The 25,483-nt window shown below is 44.1% G+C and overlaps 1 protein-coding gene across 1 annotated transcript in view; it reads left to right on the top strand.

Moving 5' to 3' along the window:
* Positions 1-12,468, top strand: part of COL22A1 (collagen type XXII alpha 1 chain) — a gene marked incomplete at both ends in the record, with an annotated part of 229,891 nt that extends 217,423 nt beyond the window's left edge. Inside the window, 9 exons of the mRNA XM_082499258.1 lie at positions 1,411-1,464; positions 3,978-4,049; positions 5,822-5,857; positions 6,146-6,190; positions 6,494-6,673; positions 9,303-9,369; positions 10,741-10,923; positions 11,285-11,362; positions 12,281-12,468. Of these exons, the coding sequence (XP_082355384.1) occupies positions 1,411-1,464; positions 3,978-4,049; positions 5,822-5,857; positions 6,146-6,190; positions 6,494-6,673; positions 9,303-9,369; positions 10,741-10,923; positions 11,285-11,362; positions 12,281-12,468 (903 nt within the window). The remainder of the gene's footprint in view (positions 1-1,410; positions 1,465-3,977; positions 4,050-5,821; positions 5,858-6,145; positions 6,191-6,493; positions 6,674-9,302; positions 9,370-10,740; positions 10,924-11,284; positions 11,363-12,280) is intronic.
* Between the last annotated feature and the right edge of the window lie 13,015 nt (positions 12,469-25,483).

The raw sequence follows: 25,483 nt of genomic DNA, 5'->3' as shown, positions 1-25,483 counted from the left end.
CATTGGGATTGTTGAGAAATTACTTTTATTAAATTCATGGCTTTTTCAATTCTCTCTTAAAAATCAACCCTTTCCAAAATTGAATGCAGGTCTCTGTTGCTGAACCTGGGCACATCTTTAATATGTTGCAATGAGCAATTTCTTTTCTTTCTTGGAAGACCTGCTAGTGAAACAGATTCTACAACATGTTCCATAATCAGGGCAAAATGCTGATTCAGCAAGCAATGCCAGGAGCTGGAGCGGCAGGTCCCTCGGAACTGGGAGGGTAAAGGTTTAAATTAGATGCCAGGAACATATGGAGAGCTCCAGTGTCTACCTTGTAATTTTTCTCATTATTCCTGCACTGCTGGCATCACTCACTAACGTGTCGTGCCCCTGCATAATGCTAGCAATGAATAAAAAGATTTGAGGAGACAGAAATTATCATAACTCCAGGCCATGTTCTTCTTTGGAGAAGAGATACTTGGGGTTTTGTAGGTTGGAGGGCAAAATAACAGCTTCTCTTGTTCTTCCTCTGCTTTTTTTCTTCTCTAATAAGGAGTGTGAGGCATGATTTTGAATATTGCCATTAAAAGGGCTGGTCTTTATGGTCAACTTCACTGCAGGGAAAAAAGCCTCTGCATGGTGAGTTCGGAGGAGAGAGGTGCAGGGTGTAGCTTTTAAACGCTCCAAACTTTAGTCAATATAGATGGGCAGGTCAGATACTTTGACAAGGAATGGTGACAAATAGGTCCTTCTAAAGGGTGATTTGGCTCATTTTGAGTTCTTTGGTGTCAAGCAAGTATCAAATGCCTCAAGGCTTTAGAACAAATGTTTCTTTCCGTTCCCCAGAAAAGGGGAAGCCTGAGTTGATTAAAAAGTTGATGCCTGGCCTTTGTGCTCTGATTCAGATGATAGCCCTGAGAAGAGGATGGTAGGCAGTAATTTGCAGGACTTACCTCAGTCGCTGGAGAGAGGAAGTTTCTAAATCAGGAAGGTGAGGGGGGGATCTGGAGATATCTGTGCAGAGCACTTTAACATTGTTCAGTGAGTTGCCAAGAGGTGCTTCAAACATGTATTAAAGCGGCTTGCCTAAAGACTAGTAACCTGGAGATGCTGTAGTAGGTGGCTCCATCCATACAGGAGGATGCTGTGTATGATAGGGATAAGGGTGAAGAAATGGAGGAGGAGAAGGAATGCTGGTTAGGATCTCTTCAGAATACTGGATTTGGCTCCACATCCCTCAATTTTTGTCCTGAGATGGGGTCAGCCGTACAACCAGAGATGCAGAAATTGTAGGGTCAATTGAAAATAAAAGATCCTTACTCTGTAGTCTGCCAAAAGAGGAGGTTGGACAAAGCTAAAGGGGTTCCTGCTGGTGTAGTGGATATTTTTAACTGTGATATATGTTACTTTTTCTTTTCGACATAGGGCAAGAATGGATTGCCTGGATCTGCAGGAGACCCTGGCCCAGCAGGTAACCCAGTAAGTACCACAAAAGGAAACTCATGCAGCAAGCAGTTATGTCAAGGAGAGGTGACTGATGAAGTATAGATGGAGCGGATTATGTGTAGCTGCTTACCATTCCTGAAGTTGCCGTGTCTGAAGATCGGTGGTCTGAAAATCACTGGCTGGCCACGGCATCTGAGAAGATTTGGCTACATTCCGGGAATCGAGCTGCTAGCTGGGTCATCATTTTTCCCAGCAAAAGTTAAGTGTTCACAGAAAAAAAAAGAAATGATTGATTACCCGGTATGGAATAAAAGATTGGCATAGCTCATCTTCACCAGTAGATTTAATTTTGCCAAGCAGAGATTGTGCAGCCAGCAGAGAGCTGTCACAAGGAAGGGGAGAGGGCCTCGGGGAGTTGGCAGGCTGCCATGGAGGAGTAGCAGCAGCAGAAAAATCCTCCCCAAGCACTTGGGGAGGGAGCAGACAGTGGGCAGTAAACCAAGATCACGCAGCAGCATGAAAACCCCCTGAGGCCATCCTGCGTGGAAGAACAGCATGGTGATGAAATGCTGTAAGGAGGACAGTAAGGAGGATTTTATTTCCCTGTTCTGCTGCTGAAAACTGTTTTCAGGATTCAGCAAATCCATGCAAATGTGTCCGGTAACGTCTATTGAAATGCAGGGCTTTTCCCTCTGTTTGTCCACCTAGACTTTACAGCTTGCTGGGCTGGTAGATTCAGACAGAAACAAAGGCATAGCAGGAGGAGTCTGAGAAATTGCAGCAGGGCTTCACTCTTCCTTCGTGGCCCTTGCAATGCCATAAAGCAACCTCAGCCTCGCCACAGACTTGTGCATGCCCTGAGCACGTAGTGCTTTGCTACAGGGATGTCTCCTCCTAAGCGGTCGCAGAGAAGCAAGCAACACCTTTCTGCATGGGGAGGTGATAACTCACAGGTTACAGGGGTGGTGCAGTCTCGCAGCCTTTCTGCAGCCATGAATTAGTGCCACGGCTTTTTCCTCCTTGACACAACTTCTTCTTACCTTCCTGGGACAACTGCCATCGCTTCTTACCCCACGGATCCCCTCTGTTGCCTTTTCAACCTTCATTTCTTCTTCTCATCACCCCTGTTCCCAATTCCTGTTACTGCTTTTTGGCTCTCCGAGGCTTCACCAGGACACTGTGTCTTTGGGATGCCCTGGGAGTGCCAAATGAGGGTTATTTTTTAATCATCATCATGCTATCACATTACCTAGACAGTCAGCCAGTGACCCAGGGACTCACCAGGCAGCTTCCTGCACAAACACAGAACTACAGCAGTCTCTGCTCCAAAGGATTTACAGACCAAAAATAACACAAGAGTTTGAAAAAGGATAAAGTCAGATGGATGAGGAAGAGGAAACAATGAGACAGTGTTGGTCAGCAGAACAGACAGTCATCTCATCAGTACCCTTCACTGTCATTAAAATGAATTCTCTCCCTTTCATAAAGGTTATTATGGGAAGTATTTCCACATGCTGCACACAAGCCCATTTGTTCCCAGCTTGTCTGGAAATGCACTAATTTCCGTCACAATGTAGTGTGACGAGTCAAGACATGATATTTCTATTTGGAAAAAAAGAGAAGCGAGAAAGGTTATCGTGGCAATAAGGGTTTCTTTTCCACCTTCACCATTGCTGACTTGTAATCACGAGTTAAAACCTGCCAGGAGCCTTCTCCTTGTGCCTCTGCTATGTGCCAGTGCCCACCCCACTTCATGGTGCTCATGCTTAATCCTGCACACGGCAACACAGCCCAGCCCCAGAAATCTCCAGGGCTGGTGGATTACCCAAAAGCCATGCTTTTTGTGCCTGTCAGGTTCGTAGGTGCTCACTTTACACAAGATGGGCTTAAAATAAAGACAAGGTTTACTCTAAGAAGAAAAAGGGATACGTTCTGAATTAGAAGGTAGGGGACAAAGTTGTGAAAGAAAAGTTGAAAAGAAGAGTAAAAAAAAAATAAATCAGAAGTGTACACGAAATGGCTCTGTATCATAAACTGCCATTTAAGCTGCCCTGATCTGTAAGAAAAAGGGATAGTTTGGCAGAATATCACAAGAGGTAAGTAAAGCGCAGACCTTTTTAAATTGAACCTGGAAATAAAGGAGAAAGAACAACTCAGTAGCTGTCTGTTGATTGTATTCTCATATTTGAGCAGTATGACCATCTGCACTGTTTCCCTGTCGTCGCACATCACAGCGTTTCCACTCTGCAGCAGCCCCTTATAAACCATGCAGCGCCGGAAGAGCCACTGAACATACCTCCTGTCACTTCCATAATTGTCACTTCCTTTTCATCTTCTCACGGGGACCCCACATAACTTATCAATAATGCAAGCATGGTGTTTGCAACTGCTTTTCTAAGTGACTTTGTTCTTCCTTTCCTTGTCAGTTTTGGGAGTCCTGCTGCGGCAGTGAAATTTCCCAGTTCCAATGTATCTGTAAATGCATGCTCTGGAAAAAGAGATGATGGAGAAAGGGCTGCTAGTGTCTGTTTCATTTCTGTCCTAAGGGTCCTAAAGGAAATAAAGGAGAAAACGGCAGCCCAGGACTCCCTGGCTTCGTAGGACCCCGAGGACCACCTGTAAGTATGTCTGGGGATGGGTTATACCTGCTTATTGCCTGCTTTTAAATGTTGGATTGATGAAGGTCATCTTTCATTGGGTAAAAAACGTAGGCAGGAGATCTGACAGATCAAGAAACCAAACTCTTTATTTCTAAAGGAAACCAGACTGCAAAAATAACATTTTTCTTATGGACGAATATCCTTAATCTCATTTACTGAGCTGGTACCTGTTGGTCTTCCCTGATAATGTGTGCGTTAATCGGGCTGGTTCAATAGTCCTCTTAATATGGGTATGGGGTATTTAAGTTACTCAGACTATATCTCTGCATGAACCCCAGAAGAGCTAAATAGGGAAATTCTAAGTGCTGATAATAATACAGGTATTTCTGATATTTGCTGTTACAAGGAAAATTCCTTTGTTACCAACGACAGAGGTACAATGTAATTAAAGCATTCACATATCTCCCAAAGTGATCTAAAATAATACCTATACGTGTGAAAATATCACAGCCTTGAAATCCAGTATCTTTAGCCCTTCCAAGACAAGTAAAATACGTTACATTCCACTGGAAGGATGGAGAAGGTAAATGTTAGGAAAATATTTTTCTTTCTAGCTCTGTTGTGATTTAAAATGAGATTTAAAAAGTTTTCATGTGAATCTAGCAGAGCTGAATTGTCCACAGGATGATTGTTTTTTTCTTCTTTTTTTTTTTTTTTTTTTTTTTAATGATTGGAAAGGGAGTTTCGTGATGAAAAGAGGAGAAAGAAATATTTCTCCGGAAAATTAATCTAAAGCAGCAAACGTGGCGGCCACTTAAAACTGAAGTGGCCCTAAGGAATACTTGAGTGAGTCTGATGCTGCCTAATTTGGAGCTGATGTGATCACACATCTGTCATTAGTTACATTGCTCATGCATACGTGGATGTATGCTAGCACTGTAAAAGTTGTTATAGGTGTTTCCAGGTTATGGGAAAAACGCCACCTGCATGCATACATTAGAGATATCATCATGTGTGCAGATTGTAAATGGACTATAAAGATGAATCTTTCCATATGGGAAAGCGGGCAGAATTTTAACAACATCTAGTTAAATGTTTGCTTTGCTTTATCGGTGCACTTCAGGACTGCAGTGACGTTTTTTTCACTGAAATGCTAAAATGCAAAGATTGCATTGCCTAATTATCACACTATAAATGCAGAGTATAGAAAAAAAAAATCCTAATATGGTGCTTGTTTAAATTGAGGTTATTTGATATAGTTCTGAAATACAGGCAAGCTTTCAGGCTCAGACTTGCTTTATTGCTGGTTCTGTATCCATTATCTCAGCTGGTGTAATACAAGATGGTACCTCTACTTACATAATTTTCCATTCCTTACATTATCGCCTGTTATGGCAATAACACTGGCAAAGATTAAGCTAAGATACATCAAGTAAAGTGTACAAAGCTTTGTGAAACGTTTGTAAGAAAAAGGAATAAAATGTACTGAAATTAGGAACACACTTTCAATGAAACATCTGTTCTGATCTCAGCTGGCTCAGTAGAAATGACTTCCATTTATTTCCAAACATTTACACGGTATGCAGCTTTACTAAAAAATACTTTCTAAATAGTAGGATGTGTCTTTCCAGGAATGACCTATAGCAGTAGGATAAGGATAAATCATCCAAACACGCTGCTGTGTAGCAGAAAACTTGTGCTCTAAACAGAAAACAAGAGTCGTGGTTATCACGTAGGGTCTTTCTTCCAACTCCTTGCAGTGTTCTAAATTCACTCTCTGTATCTCTCAGGGAGAACCAGGAGAGAAAGGTCCTCCGGGAAAAGAGGTAAGTTAAATTCCCAGTTTATTCAAAGTAGGGCTGGTGTCTTGGGAAAAAAAAAAAAAAAAACAAACAACAAAAAAACATCAAGGATGCTACCTGGGTTGCAACAAATTGATTTTTTTCTTGAATTGTTGATATTTGTGAGCAAACAGGGAGCTCTCAGGAATCTGTGGGACTGACAAGGAAATAAATTTTCCCTAGGTCACAAGAATCATGCTTGCAAAGGTGTGCACTTGATGATTTACTGTTATTATGGATAGCTCTTTCATGCTCACCCATATATTTTTGCAGGGTGCACCAGGGAAACCAGGTGAAATTGGCTCCAAAGGAGAGAGGGTAGGTTGGAGAATATTGTCAATTATTTCGCTACCTTGAAATAAAGCAAGCTGTTTTGAGTTAGGGGCTGAGGGAAGGGTCATTCAAGAGTGAAAAGTGGCCTGTAGAGATCTGCTGTACTCCCCACCCTCCCAGCCCTCTCTTTAATCATTCTCCGTCAGTAATAATTTGTGGATCATTTGTAATGCACCAGATGTTGTACTCAGTAACTTTGCCAGCTCAGCCGTTTGCGTTTCGCTGTGCTCAGAAATCAGAAGTTTGCCTGTTGTTTCATGGTGGTAATGTCGGCTTTTTTTTGCTTAGGGAGAGCCTGGCATCAAAGGCGAAAAAGGTCCTCAAGGAGAAAAGGGCCCTCCAGGTGATCCTGGGATACCTGGTCATAAAGGCCATCCAGGACTGATGGGTCCCCATGGACCCCCAGGAGACACCGGGCAAGTTGGACCTCCCGGTCCTCCAGGACAGCCAGGATTTCCAGGACCAAGGGTAAGATTGCCAGAGAAGGGCTTTGTACCATAACTTTGCTGACACAGTGTGTGATCAGAAAAGTACCTAAGACAACAGTAAGGCTGATAGAAACCAGAGGAAGTGTGTATTATAATGGGGAGGCAGCGTTTTTATCTCCTGTCCCTTGATAAAGAAAAAGGAGAGCCAGAGCACATCTCAGGGAAGTGACGTAGGGGTGTTGGACTGAACTTCAGGAGAGCTGAACAATCCAGACCTATAGCCAGGGCAGCCAGTCCCTGACACCTTATACCCCTAAAAGCCTAAATCAGGTCATATGGCTATGGCCATGGGTCTGGAGTCTGAAAAAGCTTCTTTCTATTAGGGTGTTAATGCATAGCATTTCATTCGGAGGTCTTACGCCTTCCACTGCTGCTGGTTGTTATGAGAGACAAAATGCTGAGCCGTGGAAAGGTCACTGCTCTATTCCTGGAAATCCCGGAGTCAGCTCATCGGAATTCATGAAATCCTATTTTTGTTTAATATTCTCTTTTCTTTTTTTTTTTTTTTTTTTTAACGGGAAACAATCTTGCTACTGAGAGTGCCTGAGGGTAATGTATATAGAAGAATGAGAAAAACTACCAACACTAGTGAAGCTGCTATGCCCATCCTGAGGATGAATTTGAGAGTACCTCAGAGGGGAATAAACAGTGAAATAATCTCTGATGTAAAAGCTGGGTAAATTTTAGACAAAGCATTCTTTTGTGTGTCTCAATAACATACAGATTTGATGAAATCCAGTAATGATTATGGAGACTTAATGCAACTAATATGGTTAAAACTTGAAAAGATAATTTGTAAGCCTTCAAAGTACGTTCCACAGTCATGTTTACTTGCTGGGATGTCCACTAACAGCCATCACAAACGTTTACTACTTAATGACAATATTGTTTCTTTTGTCACCGACAAACACATCTTTTTCTCATGCAAAATTTGGTTAGGAAGAAGGCAGCAAATAGGCCAACTCTGTACTTACCAGCAATGTTGTTAGATAAAATTTAAATGCCTCTTAGCTATTTAATAAAATCTGCATTTCTTAATGAAGAGTAACTTCTGATTCAGAATACCTCACAAGGTTTTTATAAACATAGAGGATACAGACTGCATCCTTGTGTCTTTGCAGGATAGGTGTGAGGGAAAAGCAACACCTTCACGCAAATAGGTCATACACAAAAGAATGCAGTCTTTAGGTTGACCAGAAGCATTTTCAAAACTGGCAGAAATTCAAATAATAATTTTAGCCAAAAAATGATGTGTGTATTTCAAGTGAAACATCTCACTTTATGATTTATGAAGGAAAACAGTTTATCTTCCTGGTTGAAAATGCTTTTTTTTTTTTTTTTTTTTTTAATATAGCTATACTTATAGAGTTTATGCAAAGACAAGAGTCTGGTTTACCCTAAAAGCACTTTTTTTTTGTTTTCTTGGAAAGCCACAACATAAAATCTCTCCTTCCGCCTACCAAAAATGCCTTCATTGTTTTTTCAGTTGCAGCACCCAGAGTTGTTGTTCACATAGGTTTGAGTTTTGACAGGTATTACAGCTGTTCAACAGCAATGTCGCACAAAAGAGTTGAGAGAGGGGATGAAAGATACTGTCTTTTGGAGGCTGGGCGGGGGACCAAGGCCAGGCAACCACACCCCGACTCCCTTCAACAGCCTGAAATCAGGCAGAACCTTGTACTCTTTTGGGAGAATGGGTATCATATGCATAAACTGGCTTCTGTTCCCCAAGTAGGACTTGTTGGTAGGTGATACATCCAGTATGAGTGTTTATAGCAAGTCTAGATACCCACCTTAATTATCCCGGAGACAAGTATGCTTCTCTTATGGAATCATAGAATGGTTGGAGTTGGAAGGGGCCTTAAAGATCATCTAGTTCTGACCCCCCTGCCATGGGCAGGGACACCTCCCACCAGCCCAGGTTGCTCAAAGCCCCATCCAGCCTGGTCTTGAACACTTCCAGGGACATCCACGCCTTCTCTGGGCAACATGTTCCAGTGTCTCATCACCCTCAGAGTAAAGAATTTCTCCTAATATCTAATCTAAATCTCCCCTCTTTCAAACCCTCATCTTATCACTACACTCCTTGATAAAGAGTCCCTCCCCATCTTTCCTGTAGGCCCCCTTTAGGTACTGGAAGGGGCTATAAGGTCTCCCCAGAGCCTTCTCTTCTCCAGGTTGAACAGCCCCAACTCTCTCAGCCTGTCCTCGTAGGAGAGATGCAAGGGAATTTGCAATGCTGAAAAAGGAGGTAGACTGCTGACTATGATTTAGTAGGGCAGAGGATGTCTCCTGATTTGTTTCCTACTACTTCTCCTCTGAGTATTTAGGAGGGAGATTTTCCTTGGGAAGGAGACAGGAACAGTATCCCAACTATGCCGTCTGAGCAGGCTCCCTGCTTACACTGTTGAGCCCATGGCTTGCCAGCAGGTTGGGAATTGTGGATGTTTTGAGTCCTGTCACATTCTCCTTTCAGACAGTCCCTGCTGCCCTGTATATGCTCTGGGTGATGAAATGCAACCCACTAAACCCTTCATGGAGGGTTTAATTTACACATCCCCAGGCTGTGATTATGATGTCTTGTTATTACTGCGATTATTACTTTCTAGGGGGAAACCCCATCTCTAGACACCTTGAGAAGGCTCATCCAAGAGGAGTTAGCCAAGCAGCTAGATGGTAAGTAAACACCAGAAGATAATATTTGAGAGTATGAGAGATACTTTCCATAGTTGTAATGGCACCTGAACCTCTCCTGCATATGGAAGGCAATGTTGCAACAAGCCTACCTGGAAGGAGTAATGTCTAAAATGAAATGTGCTTAGCAAGCTTTACCATTACACAAGTATGGTGTTCCCAGCAATAGCACAGGGACTTTCTCCCTTCTTCAACCCAAAGCTATTGCCTGTGCCAAGCATGTTGTGGCTTTTTGCTGCCAAAAGAGCTTTGCTGCAGACTCAGTCCTGCAGATGCCTGGGCTGAGATGGTAGGACAAGAGAAGACACAAATTCAAACAGATTAATTTGGGTCACTGGGAGAGAAAGCAAACAGAGCAGGAGCCTACAGAAGGACTACGGGCTCTGGTAAACCTGCTTTTGAGGTCCCAGCTGGAGGAGAATGGCTGTGACAGTATGAAGAGAGGGGGTGGAGTGGACGTGGGCAGCTGCTTCACTCAAAGTATGTGAATTGCAAACCACTACTGACCCTGTCTACAGTGAAATGCAAAGCTGTAGTGCTTCTCGCACAGCTCTTGGAGCAGCTGACACATAGCTGCAGGCGTTTTCCTCCATGCTTAAGATCACGGTTCAATCAAATGATTTATTTGAAGGATTTTATTTACGCACTCTCAGACTTCAAATTCCACACCAATCTAAAAGCATTCAAGATTTTGGATCAATGAAGAGAAGCTAGAAACCTCTTCTCCCTCTATTTGGTAGGATGTTTTTGTGATGCTGAGTATGTCTTAAGAGCTTGCTAGGCTGTTCAGGGTCTTAAAATGGAAGTAGCAAGCAAATATGCCTGCCTGGAAATTGTAGAATATGCTGACACCGGAAGCTGCCTTAGTTTCTGACTTCACAGCTAGAGATTAGGTTTAACTCCGCATGTGTAACAGCCCAGAACAAGAAAAGTAAGTTTTTTCCGTACAGAGCAGCCATGTAGCATCTCGCTCTGTGTAGCAGAAGCAGTGGAAATAGGCACTTCTTTTCAGAGCAGCAATGATTCCAGTTTGACAGAAATCTACCAGCTGCACAGCTAAAGGAAAGGACATTTCAGATCCTTGGTGGACATGGAGTAGAGGAGGAGGGAAGTGTATAGGATTAAGTATGAAAATTAGGAGAAGATTAAAGCTACTGAAAAATGAGGTTTAGAGAGGGTCAGGGAGGCACCATCATGGCTTATGGGGAAGGATTGTGTGGGGGCAACAAATGGGTGGCCCTGAAAAACTGATCTGTGACAATACTTGGACTTTACTGGGCAACTGATTCTGGCTCTCCATGTCTTGGAGCACTGACCTTCTAGTCTAACAAACTCATCTACCTCTCTTCACAGCAAAGTTAACTTATCTCCTGGCTCAGATACAGCCTGCACATGTAAAAGCATCCCATGGCAGACCAGGACCCCCTGGTCCCCCTGGAAAGGAAGGACTACCAGGAAGAACTGGCCCTCCAGGAGAGCCTGGACAGCCTGGACAGACTGGGTCTGAAGGGCCACCTGGACCGATTGGTCCCAAAGGTGACTGAAATTTGATGTGTTTGGGAAGTCTGATAAAGGGATGTGTCCACCACACTTTTGTGTCCGCCTCTCTTGTTAGTAGCATCTAAGTCGTCATCAAAATGGATGTGTTAGAAGCAGTCTGTTGAACCAGAAGTGGTGAATGTGACCAGCAATTGCTGGTGTATTACATCTCTGTCCAGAATTGGAGTGGAGTGAGTCTTCATTCCCAATTAACATCCCATCTCAGAGGACTGGCCACAGTTAGGAACTATTTTTAGCAAATATATTGGTTTAAGTGTGGATGGAGGACCTAAGGTAGTGTTCTTTAGTTCTGTAGATCATGTTCATAAGTTCTTTATTTTTCTTTCCCTCTCTACAGGAGAAAGAGGAGCAAAGGGTGACAAAGGAGACACTGGCATTGGCCAACGAGGGGAAATAGGTCCTCCAGGAATTCCAGGTGTGTTATTCAGAATACCTACGAAAAACCATGACAAGTAAACAGGTCTCTGCCATATTAGATAGATGATGAAGATGACATAAATGTGGCATACATGATTTCAGTAGAAAGCGGACCAAAGAGAAGGAATATATCACTGGCATCATATCTGGCCACCTTTTTTTCCTCAGCCTAATTGATAGGCATAATGATCCATCTCAGTAACAGCTAGGTTAACTGACCTTTGGGACAAATACAAAGTGAAGCTTTAATTACTAGTTACACTGTGAAGTGTCCTATCTGCCCTTGTTGTGACCAAGCTGAACCCAGAGTTCCAGGCAGCTTCAGATGTTATAAAAGGTCATATCCAAGACCTGTGCCTCAGGCATACAGCTTGTGCTTTACCTTTGCTGGCAAAGAAGCAGCAAATATATTTTGTTTCTAATTTGAAATTAGGATCCATTGATTAGTTTCGCCTTCACTCTGCTTTGCTGAAGAAGGAAGCTGTGGGAAGCCTTCATGACGCCATGGTCTGCATTTGGCATACTGGCCCTGCGTTGCCTTAAAATAACAATAATTATGCTTTGTACAAATGAGTTCTCTCCCAAAATTGGCTCTCACCTCAAGCTTTCCCATCCTCAGCACCTCTCTATGAGGATTATATGTCAGTGGTTGGCTTATGCAGCTTCAGCCTGGTGACAGAGGAAGAACAGCAATAGCACAGTTGTGCAGCCCAAGGATGCCATAGGGGGTGGAAATCTTGCCTTCAGACAAGATATGCTTGCCACATCCTTGTAGATACATGCCAGCCCGACCCCAGTCTGTGGAAGCTGATATTTGCATTCAGGTTGGCAGCAAAGATATCTCCTGTGATATTGCACTGCTGAGTACTGTGCCCTGGGAGTGCCACTCACCAAAGGCGTTTTGTTTTTATTTTAGGTCTCCCAGGGGAGCCTGGCTATGCCAAAGACGGGATACCAGGACCACCCGGCCCTCAAGGTGAAGCTGGGGTACCTGGTCTCACGGGCCCGCAGGGACCTCCGGGAGCCAACGGGCAGTGTGACCCCACTCAGTGTGCTTACTATGCAAGCCTGGCTGCCAGACCCGCCAACGTCAAAGGGCCCTAGCGTGCAGGGGGTGTCCCAGACTTGTTTTTAAAACTTGAATTCATCACGCCTGCCAAGAGCTCTCAGATGTCTTCAGCTGTGTTTCTTTCATGGGAGGCCTTCTAAAGCCAACAAATGCTGCCGGTCGGTCAGATTATTTTTATGAATTATTATTATTATTATTATTATCTTTGATGTGATATGTGAATTTGGTTTTGTTTTCTCTAACATCAGGGCATATTACAACATTAAAAATAAGTGTTTTTTTCCTCTTTTGAAGAGCATACAGTATCGATGCATTGTGTAGCTGTTTATGTAAAACCTTTCCGATACCAAAATTTTTGTCTGTTATCTGGTTAATTCTTTCCAAAGCTTTACCCTTCACTCTTGAAACTGAAATCAATTCCTGTGCTGTGCAGCCTGGGGCATTAACTGTGAGACACAGGCTCGCAGGATCGTTGGTGCTGTCTGCTATCCACGTGGACTTGAAGAAGGCAGAGCCATGCCAAAGCTGGGGAAGATGTCTCCAGTACATTCGGCTCACAATTGACAGACAGTTACGAACAGCCAATGTGTGTTTCCCAGAAATTCCCTGTTAAATTTAACATTCTTTTGCCCATAAGTGAATCTGTATCCTATAGGAGCTACTTTATATGGGACCATGTTGGAGCTCACAGTAAGGCCTGAAGAGACCACAGAGATGATCACCTCCTCACTGCTCCCTGTGCAAGATCTTCAGTACTCGGAGGGTTTGGTCCTACCAGATGGAGTTTATCTTCCTTCTGTCAGGGAGATGCCTCTGCAAAAAGCCATGATGCTGTCCTCTGTCAGCTCAGGGATGCCAAATCCCTTTTTCATTGTCAGCGCACGCACAGCTCCCTACTGCTGCTTCACCCCCAAATCAGCCAGAGCAGCACAGAAAATGATCTGGCATTAAAAATCTCAGGAATCCAGGTGTGACCCACCTTGACCACTTTGTATTATCCACTATGATTATAACTTGGCAGGGTCACATTTTAGAGGGTAGGTGAGAAGTTGCAGGCTGGTCTAGGAGAAGGTTGATCTCTCATGAAAGGGTCAGAACAAAGAGGTCTTCAGAAACCCAGAGGAAATGTTTTTTGAGGTTGAAAGCAGAAAGTCAGACGCTGTCCCTTTTCCCCTACCAGCTAATTGCCAAAATCAACTTGAGAATGCAAAGACAAAGTAAAGAGGGGATGGAGTCTGAAAAGACCTTCACAATAGGTCATTTGTGAGTTTAACCCTCTGACCAAGGCAATCCCACCCACAAAGGTGCGGCTGCAGTTTCAAAATTCTTCTGCACAAAGCAATTTGTATTGAGAGATCGGAGTAATGAACCTAACACAGGCGCTAAGCGCTGAATGTGTTTGGAAATCTCATCAGGTCTTTCGGAGATGGAAAAGAGGCACCCTGCCCTGCTGGCAAGTTCACCACATGGCATGGTGCTTCCAAGCTGGCTAAGCTGAACATATGCCACAGCTGTCTATAACCATCCCAGAATCAGCCCCCACTGCTAAAGCCCAGAGATAACCACTTGCCAGCCTTGGAGCCTTTTTCCCACCCAGTAGCAGATAAAATTTGCCTCTGCTTTACTGAAAAATGAAATTAAATAACATGTTCAAATGCCAGGGTTAAACAAAGTCTTTACTGTGTAGCTCTCAGTGGTGCTATTTTTGCTATTTCCTATGCAAATAAACTCTTTGATTTGATTTTACTGTGTTTCTTGCTATGGAAAGACTAATCAAAGTGAAAATATCATGAAGTGAAAAGCTTATGCTTTTAAGTAACTCTCAGTGGTATATCTTACTCTTCTGCATCTTAGGTCAGCTTGCTATATCTCAGTGTTCAGCAAGCATGTTGATCGCATTGTATTTCACAGCACCATTTTTCCTAATCCAGGCTGAGGCTTCATCCCTCCAGTGGTGAGGCAGAACAGGTTTTCTGTGCAAGAGATACCTCCCAATATGGCACGAGCCATCATTTTGAAGAAATGTGATGGCAATGGTTTTACAACAGTCAATCATGTTAACCGGTCCGTGTTAATGTGACATTTAATTCCTGTCATGATGGTGACTCCTCAACCTCTGTAGATTATCTCTCATCATGTGTGTCTGCACGTGCCATGCATGGCATAGACTTCAACACACTCTGGTGCACCATGCGAAGGATAGATGCACAACGATGTTCTGTTAAACAAATTTCAGGGTCTTTCGCCCCTATGAGATGGTGCAGTGGTATCTAGTTGAGGGCGATCGAGGGGGATTTTTGGATAAACCTTTTCATTTGAATGTATGTTGGAGCCATCGCCCCAAAAGTCTGTGTTAGGAACATGAGTGACACACCTGTATCTTTAATGGCAATTAGAAGATCTGCGTGGGTTAGGCACAGACTACGGCTCTGCAGCTTTGCCACCCAGAAGAGGAGACACAGCCTGATTCCCTTTGTTCCAGCACATGGTTGTCTGTTCGGTCTGGTCCTGGAGACACCCCAGACTGTCTCTGTGCCCTAAATTCAGTGGGTGCCCTTTCCCTGCTTTTTCTTAAATCTCCTTTTGTCTCCAGCCAGTTAAATGGCATTCACCAAGCATAATCTGTCCCTAGCGAGAGGAGTACGAGACGCATGCTGCAGACTCAGATCAAGACCTGTGCTTATAGCCAACTGGTTTCTTTGGCTATAGTCATCTTAGGGAGGCTTCTATAGCTGCCACCTCTTACAGAAGCAAGCCCTATGTGAGTCCACCTGCAACAAAAGGTAAGAAAGGAGCACGTGTTTGCAGGATTTCTGCCCTGCAAGCTCAAATACCAAAAGCTGCAACAGTTTTTACCTCGGTCTGTTCGCAGGTATTCGCAGTCTTTGGAAAGGTGGCCTGAGATTACTTTCCAAATTAGGTCTGCCATCTGGGCAGACAGTAAACCTACAAGTACAGCCCTGGGCATGGTCAGAAGCTGCCCTCCAGAAAATGCAGATGCTTCTGTGCCTGAGCAGGTGACTGTGTGCTGGAAGGTGACAAGCAGACGTGTATTGCCTGCCCAGCATCTTGCAAGGTGACCATGCAGGCAGGAGGTGGCAGATAGGACAGGGACATGCTGATGGCCTCTCCCCTGGCTGCTCTTGAATAAGGGGGAACGTGGCTTTTGCATCTCAATGTTTCTGTCTCTGTAAAAAAGCAGTTGGTACATCACCACAAAGTCTGTTCACTGAGCCTGAGGTTTAAACTGAGGAACATACTGCTATTTTTGGTTTGTTGTTTTTTTTTTTTTTTTTTTGGCTGGTCCTGTAGTGAGTGGATATACCATTAAAATTGCATTGGAGAAACAGATAATGTGTTATTTACACATTAAAAAGGTGCTAACGATATGTAGGGTTTATGGCACCATGGTGGGCTGTTACTTTTTTTTTTTTTAAATCAAGTGTGTAAATTATTGCAATTATAACAAACAGACCATTATTTCATTAATTATTTTTTTTTGCCTGACAAATAAATAAATTAAAAACCAAAACAAAACAACAAGATAATTTAGGGAAAATACTTTTGTGTGTTAAATTATTTAACATTTTATACTTGTTTTCTAAACTATTTTGAATTAGCTGCTTCTTGGAAGCTGTAACAGGAATTTATTATTTTCCCTCTTTGCCACTTGTGAGTGGCTCTCCTCAGTACAGCCTTGTGATGCTGTTTTCCTGAGCTCTCCTTTTCCCACCTCTTGTTGTTAATATGGGATAATTAAACTATGTAAGGCTGAATTCTGTTCTATATTTTGATTTGGGTATGTGTAATCAAAACAAGACTACTCTGTTCAGGACTAAACCAACTGTGTGTTGTTTTTTTTCCAGAGAAACATAAAAATGCTGTAACAGCTAAGCACAGGCTTTGTTCTCTAAATGGGTGGGAGATGAGCACAGATTTTACATTCTGGGCAATTAAAAAAAAAATTAAAACTATATTAAAAAAAAAAAGAAAATAGAGCTTAGTGTTGTCTCAGTCTTTTAATGTGGAAAGTGGCTAAGCTCTGCCCTGCTGTAGATTGCATTTTGGCAGCTTCTGGAGCAGGACCTGATCCTTAGGCATGTCTGGGTATCACCACCTGATACTGTCTTGGGTGCCAGAGACACTGACAAGGGACTGGCAGATACGATGTAGGACTCAGGAGAGTCTTTCCAGATCTGTAGTGGGTGACCCTAGGGGAGAGTATGTGTCACATCAAATGATGTAAAATGGTTATGTCTAGTTACCTGAATCCCATGCTCAGTCTTTCACAGTGAGTTTCAGTCAGCCCATGGCATCAGCACTTTGGTGGCTCCAATGTGTCCTGTGGAGCCTGGACAGCGATTCAGCTTACCCTAAAGTAGTCAGCTGAAGCACTCTGGGCTGTTTGCCTACGTTAACTAGGTATTCATGGATAGAAGATCTTCTGGTAGATGTCTTTATCTTCCACCATTACTGGCTCATGTTCCCACTGAGTTGGTGTGGAGATATACGTGTTAGAGATAATGATAAGTTGGATGTTATGTGACTAACAGCCAGAAAACTCAGAGGGAGAGGGACACGATTATGGCATGAACCTGTACTGTTCTTCAACAGAACAACAGGAAAATTTTCTTAAAATGACTGCATTAACTCAACAGTAACTACACAGACTGAAAAAAATCCACTACCCTGTCTTTCAGCCTCCATGAGCTGGAGTCCAGTGCTGCTGAGGTTGCTGCTCCATGGCATGGGGAGGAAGAGCAGCATAAGGACAGAGCTAGTCTAGGGGTGAAGGCAAGCTCCTGTCCCAACCTGCAACCCTGCATAGGGGTGAGCATCCGTCAGTCTCTGCATCAGCCACCCCATTGGCTCCTACACCCCAATTTAAACACCTGTCTGAGGTCCTTAGGGTAATAAGGGTTCATTGGAGCCTGGACTTTCCTTTCAACACCTCTGTAAATAGTTTAGTTGAATTAAGAAAAGAAAGCCTGCTTAGCTTCATCACTAAGGGTTAAACCTGGAGGTCACAAACATATATTTTTGTCTTCTGAATTGTGAAATGGGAACAACTGATTAGAAAAGCATGAAGACATGAGGAACAGGACACTGGTTTTCAGAGTTGCTTTACAAAGCAGTTTTTCACTGTAAAGGCTGACTTCTGAATACCTTGCATAGTTTGACTCAAGAATATTGATGCTGGCAATATTCTTGTTGGAGTTTGTCTGAATTGAGAATGAGAATATTCTGCTGGGTCTCTAGGGGGATCATGTGTTGAAAATATGGGCTCTTTCTTCTCATTTTACATTTTGGATCATGAACTTTATGTAGAAAGCACGAGGGAACAATTTGACAGACGGACATTAATCAAATTCTGATGTTCCCCATGAGCCAGTGATCAGAGTCAGGAAGAAGGATGTCCTGCAAGATGGAGCAGAAAAGAACCTGCCACCTTGGTAAAGGAAAACCTAAGGTCAAACTCCAGGTGTGAAAAAGTGCAACAGGAGAACAGTACCAAACACCACAAAAAACCTCTCTCTCTCTCTGACGACGGCTTTGGCTCTGCATGACGTGCTGTCTGAAAGACCTGGGTTTTGATTTGAAAAGATAAGCATGTTTAAGCAGAAGGCAGCACACATGGCAACTCATTTTATTTCACAGGACAGACGTATTTGACAATGTGTTCTTAGAAACACATTTTTTCCCCTTAGTAATGTGGGAGATGGCTTTTGTCCAAGTCTGAAATTACTCTCATTGCAATAACTTCTTCAGCACTTTCTTGATGGGAGTTGAGTTTAACTTTGAGTCTTATTTTTATGGTTAATTGTGAGGTCTGTAATTTCTGCTTAGTGACTTTCCCTTGCAAGTGAAAATCTCCCTTTTCCTTGGCTGCTGTATTTGTCTCTGATGTACATATATTTCCAAGTCACTGTACCTGTTCTTACTTAGAACAACTATTGGACTTTCTCGAGTTCGGCTGAATCATAGAATCATAGAATGGTTTAGGTTGGAAAGGACCTTGAAGATCATCGAGTTCCAACCCATAGACAAGGAAACCTCCCACTAAACCAGGTTGCCCAAGGCCACGTCCAGCCTGGCCTTGAACACCTCCAGGGATGGGGCCTCAACAACCTCTCTGGGCAACCTGTTCCAGTGCCTTACCACCCTCAAAGTGAAAAACTTCTTCCTAAGGTTCAATCTGAACCTGCCCTCTTCCAGTTTAAAGCCATTCCCCCTCGTCCTATCGCTACATGCCCTAGTAAAAAGTCCTTCCCCAGCTCTCCTGTAGGCCCCCTTAAGGTACTGGAAGGCCGCAATAAGACCAAACATCTTTTTACTGTGTGAAATGTCCACCCTTTCTTGATGAAGCTAGCATAGCCTTCAGACCCCATTGGCATTAATGGTGATCCTAAAGAACAGGAGTAACCTCTTTCAGTGTCCTCAGGGTCTGCTTAGACCATTGCACAATCAGCTGTGACAGCCTCAGCTCAATAGCTTATGCCGTCCCTATTGGGGAGTCTAGTAGGCCTTTCTCCAGCCACCAACATCTCAGGAGCTTATAATGCCAAAGCAGCCTCACAACGCTTCTGGATACTAGAGAAGTGATATAGTTTTCTCTCACAGATGCTGAAAATGAATCTGGAGGAAATTCAGGGGTTGATTTCAAAAGGTTTACGGCATTTGCACTCTGAATCCAAGTCAAGGCTAAAAGCCAGCATGTAACAGCCCTGAAAATCACAGACTCATAGAATAGTTTGGGTTGGAAGGGACTGTTAGAGGTGATCTAGTTCAACCCCCCTGCAATAAGCAGGGACATCTTCAACTAGATCACGTTGCTCAGAGCCCCATCCAACCTGACCTTGAATGTTTCCACCTGTCTCGGCAACCTGTGCCAATGTTTCACCACCCTCAGCATAAAAAAAATGTCTTCCTTCTAGATAGCCTAAATCTACTCTCTTTTAGCTTAAAACCGTTATGCCCTGTCCTATCACAACAGGTCCTGCTATAAGGTTTGTCCCTATCTTTCCTGTAGGCCCCCTTTAGGTACTGAAAGGCCGCAGTAAGGTCTCCCTGGAGCCTTCTCTTCTCCAGGCTGAACAAACCCAACTCTTTCAGCCTGTCTTCATAGCAGAGGTGCTCCAGCACTTGGATCATTTTCATGGCCCTCTTCTGGACCCGCTTCAACAAGTCCGTGTCCTTCTTATGTTGGGGACTCCAGAGCTGGATGCAGTACTCCAGGTGGAGTCTCACGAGAGCGGAGTAGAGGGGCAGAATCACCTCCTTTGACCTGCTGGCCACACTTCTTTTGATGCAGCCCAGAATGTGGTTGGCTTTCTGGGCTGCAAGCACATGTTGTAGGCTCCTGTCGAACTTTTCATCCACCAATACCCCCAAGTCCCTCTCAGAAGGGCTGCTCTCAATCCCTTCATCCCCCAGCCTGTATTGATACTGAGGGTTGCCTGGACCCAGGTGCAGGACCTTGTACTTGGCCATGTTGAACCTCATAAGGTTCATATGGACCCACTTCTTCAGCTTGTAAAAACCTGTATTTCGGGGTGAAATCCAGTTAAAAAACAGCAGAGCCTAAGGTGTAAATTCAGAGGGTTGAACGATGATCCCAAAGTCCTCTTGTCAGCATCTTCTGGATAGAGGGTTCCCGGCACCCGCTACTCATCTGTGCAGCCACACACACCCCTGGTGCTGGGACACAAGGTCCCTGCAATTTCAGCACCGTCCTGGGCCAAGGAGATCAGAACTGAGCAGGGTGGGAAAGCAAAGCTGATGTGCCTCCCCTTCACAAGACCTGACCTGGTAGACCTGCTTACACCGTACCTGTAATGCATTGTCTTCTACCTTTAGTAGCCTGTGGGAGGTTGTGGAGACCCCCTCTCCTTGAAAAACATTTGAAATGGTTGTCCTAAGCATTTTTTAGCTGAAAGCCTTAAGGATTAGAGAATGAAGTAGAGTAGAGCCTGAGGCTTCAAACCCACATTTTTCTCCTTCCAGGAAAATGCTTTGCTCTCTACATCGCATGCTGTGCTGAGTGGTTTGGGATAAACCTCGCATTTTTCATGTCTGCTACAAAAGCTATGCCAGCAAGGAATAAAAATTTGCTTTTAAATATGCCAGAGCAAGTGCACCACAAGAAAGACAGTATCTCAGTGGTGCAGGGGTTCATATTCTCAGCAGGAGGCAGGAGGACTTCCAGATTTCAAAACTGATTCTTTATTTTGTTTTCTGAATGTTAAAGGCACAAATTGACCTGACAACAAGATCTGTTCAGGGTTCCCAGCTGCCAAGCCACCAGCTATGAGTCTGTCTTCTTCTTGTCTCATTTACCATGTCCTTTATCTTGTCCCGTTTATCATGTGCTTTATCTACCCAGCCTTGCTGCTTCCATTGCAATCCCCTGAAACTGACCAATGTGTATTCTTCAGACAATGGCACCCTAAGTCCTCCCAGTAGGAAAGACCTACATGCAAACGAGGATCTGAACCAATCTGCTGAAAAGCAGAGGCACTGCACTGCTGTTTCACTTTCTGAACACCAACAGATATTTGCCACCAGCTCACTGGCTGCAACCGTGAGAAGCACTGTCATAGCCCAGGAGCTGGGTATTGTGTATGCTGCAGAGCTTGAAGGGAAACACCTGATCAAGTGAGAACGCCAAGTGTTTACTCAGCGGGAGGTATCTGAGCAACCCAAACACTCTGCATGTGCATTGGTAACTTGCTTTGCAGAGAAGAATGCTGACGGAGGGCCTCGATCCACCAAGAACCTCAGAGATTGTCTGTGGAGCGTGCAACAAAACATCAGTGGCTGTTTCAGTTCAACCAGTCACGGTTCTGTGGGACAATGGATGCAGCCACCTCCTTTGGGTGTGCCTCTTCAGGCCCCGATCCACTCTGGAGGTACCTCACAGAGCATGATCCAAAGTACGAAGGGAAGAAGAAACTCAAAATCTCAGGCAGAGAGCTGGCGTCAGTTCCTGCTCAGGTCTTTGGCTTGGACCAGCTGCAAGTCCTGGAGATGAGCCCAGAAAGAGAGAGCTGCTTGAGGTACCGGATGGAGCTGCTCCCCCGAGAGATCAGCCGCCTGAGGAACCTAACCTGCCTCTACGTGGACTCCAACAACTTGAAGAAAATCCCTGCCGAAATTGGCACTTTGCGTCACTTGGAGAGGCTCACTCTGAGCAACAACAGCCTGAGCTCACTGCCCCCAGAAATGGGGGCACTTCAAAGGCTGCACAGCCTCCATCTGGCCAACAACAGCTTCACCGAGCTGCCTGCACCTCTCTGCCGGCTGAGGAGCCTCACCTTTCTGGATATGAGTGACAACAAAATAGGCACAATTCCCTCCAGCATTCGGCATCTGGAGAAACTTGAAACGTTGCTATTGCTCTTCAACTCACTGGAGAGGCTGCCCGAGGATGTCTGTCTGTTAAGGAATCTGCACACGCTTTGGTTGGGAAACAACCATCTACGGTCCCTTCCGGCAAGCTTTGGGGAGCTGGTGAACCTGGACTGGGGATACAATTACTGTTCCTGCAATTTTGAGGGGAATCCACTGGAAAGTCCTCTCCCTGAAGTCTGCAGCAGAGGCCCTGAAGAGATCAGAGACTATTTCTTGTCATTTCATAGGGCACAGAGAGACTAGACAACTGGCGTCAGTCCTCCTGAAGTGACTGAGATGGACTTATTCTGTGCAAATCAACTGCACAAGCAAAATGGGTTTCAGTTGGAAAAGACTCGCAAAATCACTTGGTGGAGCTCAAAAGCTTCCTCTCTGCTGTAAAGTGATTTCTCTGGCATTTTTTTTTTTTTTTTGGCTTTCATACTGAACGGTGGTGTATACCTTTAATTCAGGGACAATGACAGTCTTTTTTGTTATTTATAGTTGCGTAGAACTATCTCGGGAAATGCTGCGGCCAAACATTCAGTCTGAGAAAATATAACAAGAGCTAGTCTGAGAGGATAGAGTCAGGTAAACAACCGGTGGTACGTAAGTACCAATAATCCATACTGTTTGTTTGCACAATGGGTCGGTGCTTGAGTCTGGACTTGAAGTAGGTTCAGGCTGAGGTTTCTGGAAGCGTTTAAGGCCATACAGATTTGTGGATTTGTGTTTGCTTCAAGTAGCCCAGAATCTCATTACTTTCCATAGTGTTTTACATCCAACACACAGTTTGAATCAGCTCATGTTTCTGTCTGGCTCTGGTTAAGAATCAACCTGTGTCCAGGTCCCACAAGGTACCACACAAGCGGCGTCTCCATTGTTTTGGCAGGACATAGTGTATTTCTGACCCTGCTTCTCCTGAAGAGCAGTTTCAGCGCAGAGCTGTCACACTTTCTGGAGGCAGCATGGGCTTGGAGTCGATGTGCCAGTCCCTCCAGAGCAAACCTCAGTGATAGTGGTCCATGGAGCTTGGTGGTGCACACGGGTAACCCAGATTTAGAGCATGCGGCACTAGCAAAAATGTTTCCACTTCTACCGAGGCTGGGAAAGTTTTCCGAGATATTAAAATATAAGTATGCAAACTTCCTGCAAGGGAACATTTCTGAGAATTCCTGTCTATAATCATAAAAGGCTTCATCAGTGTTACATTATGGAAATTTGCTGAGACTCCTTTCTGTTTCATTTTGCTCTCTCCCCCTTAGCCTCTCATCAGCATTTTCCTCCCACCTCTCCTTAGCTTTGCTCTTTGTGTTTTCTCTGTGGCTACTCCCTCTGACATTATCTTTGTGTTTCATTATTTTCTCATCAAAAGTCTCTCGTTCCCTTATAAATGCTTTTCTTTGCCCTCTGTCTCCTTTGTTTCCCATTTCTCCTTTGGCCAACGTACAGAAAGCTGCAGCTTTGTGTCTTTCCTGGAAAGAAGAAGGGCTGAGTCAGGCCTGCTGGGAGATGAACGTGTGCTTCCAGGGTTCACAGAGAAAGGGAGAGAGAAAGGCTTTGAGACATTGATACATGGACCATTAAGTCTCTTGTTGCGTCATTTTCTTCTCATAGAAAACATCAGCACAAGGAGAATAAGAGATCTGAATCGAGCTGAAATGTTACTGGGTGACAAAAGCACGACTCCTGATATTCTTAGCATGTACAGCTTTTTACCCTGCTCTGACACTGAGTCTGCCCCTGACCTCTATGAAGCTTTCAGACCAGCCATCAGCTTTTGGTGGCACAGTAAGCAGATTCTGTATAGGAGCAGTATATCACACAGCGATAAGTCAATGCCTGGCAATAATGGGCATGCAGTAACATCAAACCAGCTTACTTGTTTTTCCTGCAGCTGATTATCTCTAAGATGTGGGGCATAGGAAAGAAAGGAGTAAAGCGACCTTCCCTTGCTCACTGGGCTCTTTCTGTGGCAGCATGGACAATCAGAGGTGAAAGAGAAGGACACACACTGCCAGTCCTTTGCACTTGGTGGTTTTTCAGAGACTTGCAGCATGCTATGGGATGGTGTGTGAAGCTCCTGAAGCTAGTGTTAGGTAGACAGACGGTTCCTTCAGACAGAAGTTGAAGGACTGGGATTTTATTCTTATTTCTGCCAGTGATTCATTGTCTGGATTCAAACAGGTCTGCTGTCTTATTTCCCCGTTACTCCCCCACCCCCATTCAAAATGTGCAGTCATCCTGCCTTTCTAAAGCTTGTCCAGTATAGGACATAAGTATGAAGGGAGTACTAGTAGTGGGACACAAGTGAAAACAAGGTTATTCCCCTGTTTTGGGACATGTGGGGGACTGAAATTCTAATAGCTGTGGTCTTTTTTAGGGGCTTGTGTCTAGCACACAGAATCTGTCCTGGGCATCATCTTAGATGAGTGGTAAGAGGGACAATTTCTTATGTCCCTTGTCAAACTGCTCAGATCCTGCCTCACTTTTTATCTTCTCCACTGCATAGGGTTTGGGCTTGAGGATCCATTTCAAATTTTGGCAACCTTTCCTTTCTGCCAGTCATTCCCAAAAGGCAAGTTGACTTTAGCTTGATTTTGGGGAGTTTGCAGCATCTCACAACTTTCATTTTTGGTTTTGGCCAGCCAGGTTTCATACATTAGAGTGCCCCATAAGTTTCTTATTGAGGAGAAAAGCTCTTTTCAAGGCCAGTCAGTACTTAGTTTAAGTAGTCCCCTCTCAAAAAAAACCACAGACATAATTTCTGAAGCCTAACTGTATCCATTAATAATATGCCTGTCATTCCTGGGAGTGAATGGAGCTAAAAAGGGTGTTAAAGCCAGCAAGAAAATGTCATCTTTAATAAATAGTGCCAATATCTTTGCTGTAATTCTCCAGTCTGTTGGGATCAAGACAAATTCTGAGAAATTAATGAAAGTGAGGGCACTTTGACCATACTATCAAGCTGCTTGAGCAGACTGAATATGTTATTCAGCTACAAGAAATTCTGTCCTGACCCCATGCTGTCTGTCGCCTCTTCCTCACCCTTTTGTCCTGCTCGCTTCCAAAATCCCACTTCCCAAAGCAGAAACCCCAATAGTGCATATGCGCTGCAGTATTCTGGCATCTGTGTTAGCAGCAGTTACGCAGAGCAATAACTAGATCTTGGGGTTGTCATTAAGATGGCATTGAAATCTAATCTCAAACTGCTTATCCTGTATTTGTTGTAGTCTGCATTGTTGCTAAGCACCCTCCTTTGCCTGTGCTCATTAAAACTTCAAGCGTTAATATCAGAGAATGGCAAACTGCTAGGATATAGGCCCCTGGCGAAAAGACCTAGATATAATCCATCGGGGGGCGAGGGGAGGAGGGAGAGGGAGGTTTTGTTAAAGCTGACATTCAGCATTGATGGGAGTAGTGCATGCATTTCCCTTCACCCCACAGCGTACTGCAAACAGACTGGCATAGGAGAAAAGCATTGTCCCCTGGAATTGCACAGGACTTTCATTTGAAAACTTTGAACTCTTGCAGCAGAACAGTAATGAAATGTAAGAGCAGTGAGTGAAAAAATCTCCAAACAGAAATTCAGGAGAATAATATCTATAAGGGCAGAGGGCTCTTTAATTTAACATACAAATGCATAACACTTCACAGGCT

Source organism: Vanellus vanellus (genome assembly GCF_965231255.1).
Source record: "Vanellus vanellus genome assembly, chromosome: 2".
NCBI classification, from domain to species: Eukaryota; Metazoa; Chordata; class Aves; order Charadriiformes; family Charadriidae; genus Vanellus; species Vanellus vanellus.
Note: the sequence above shows the minus strand (reverse complement) of the source record. Positions and strands in the feature narration are given on the sequence as shown.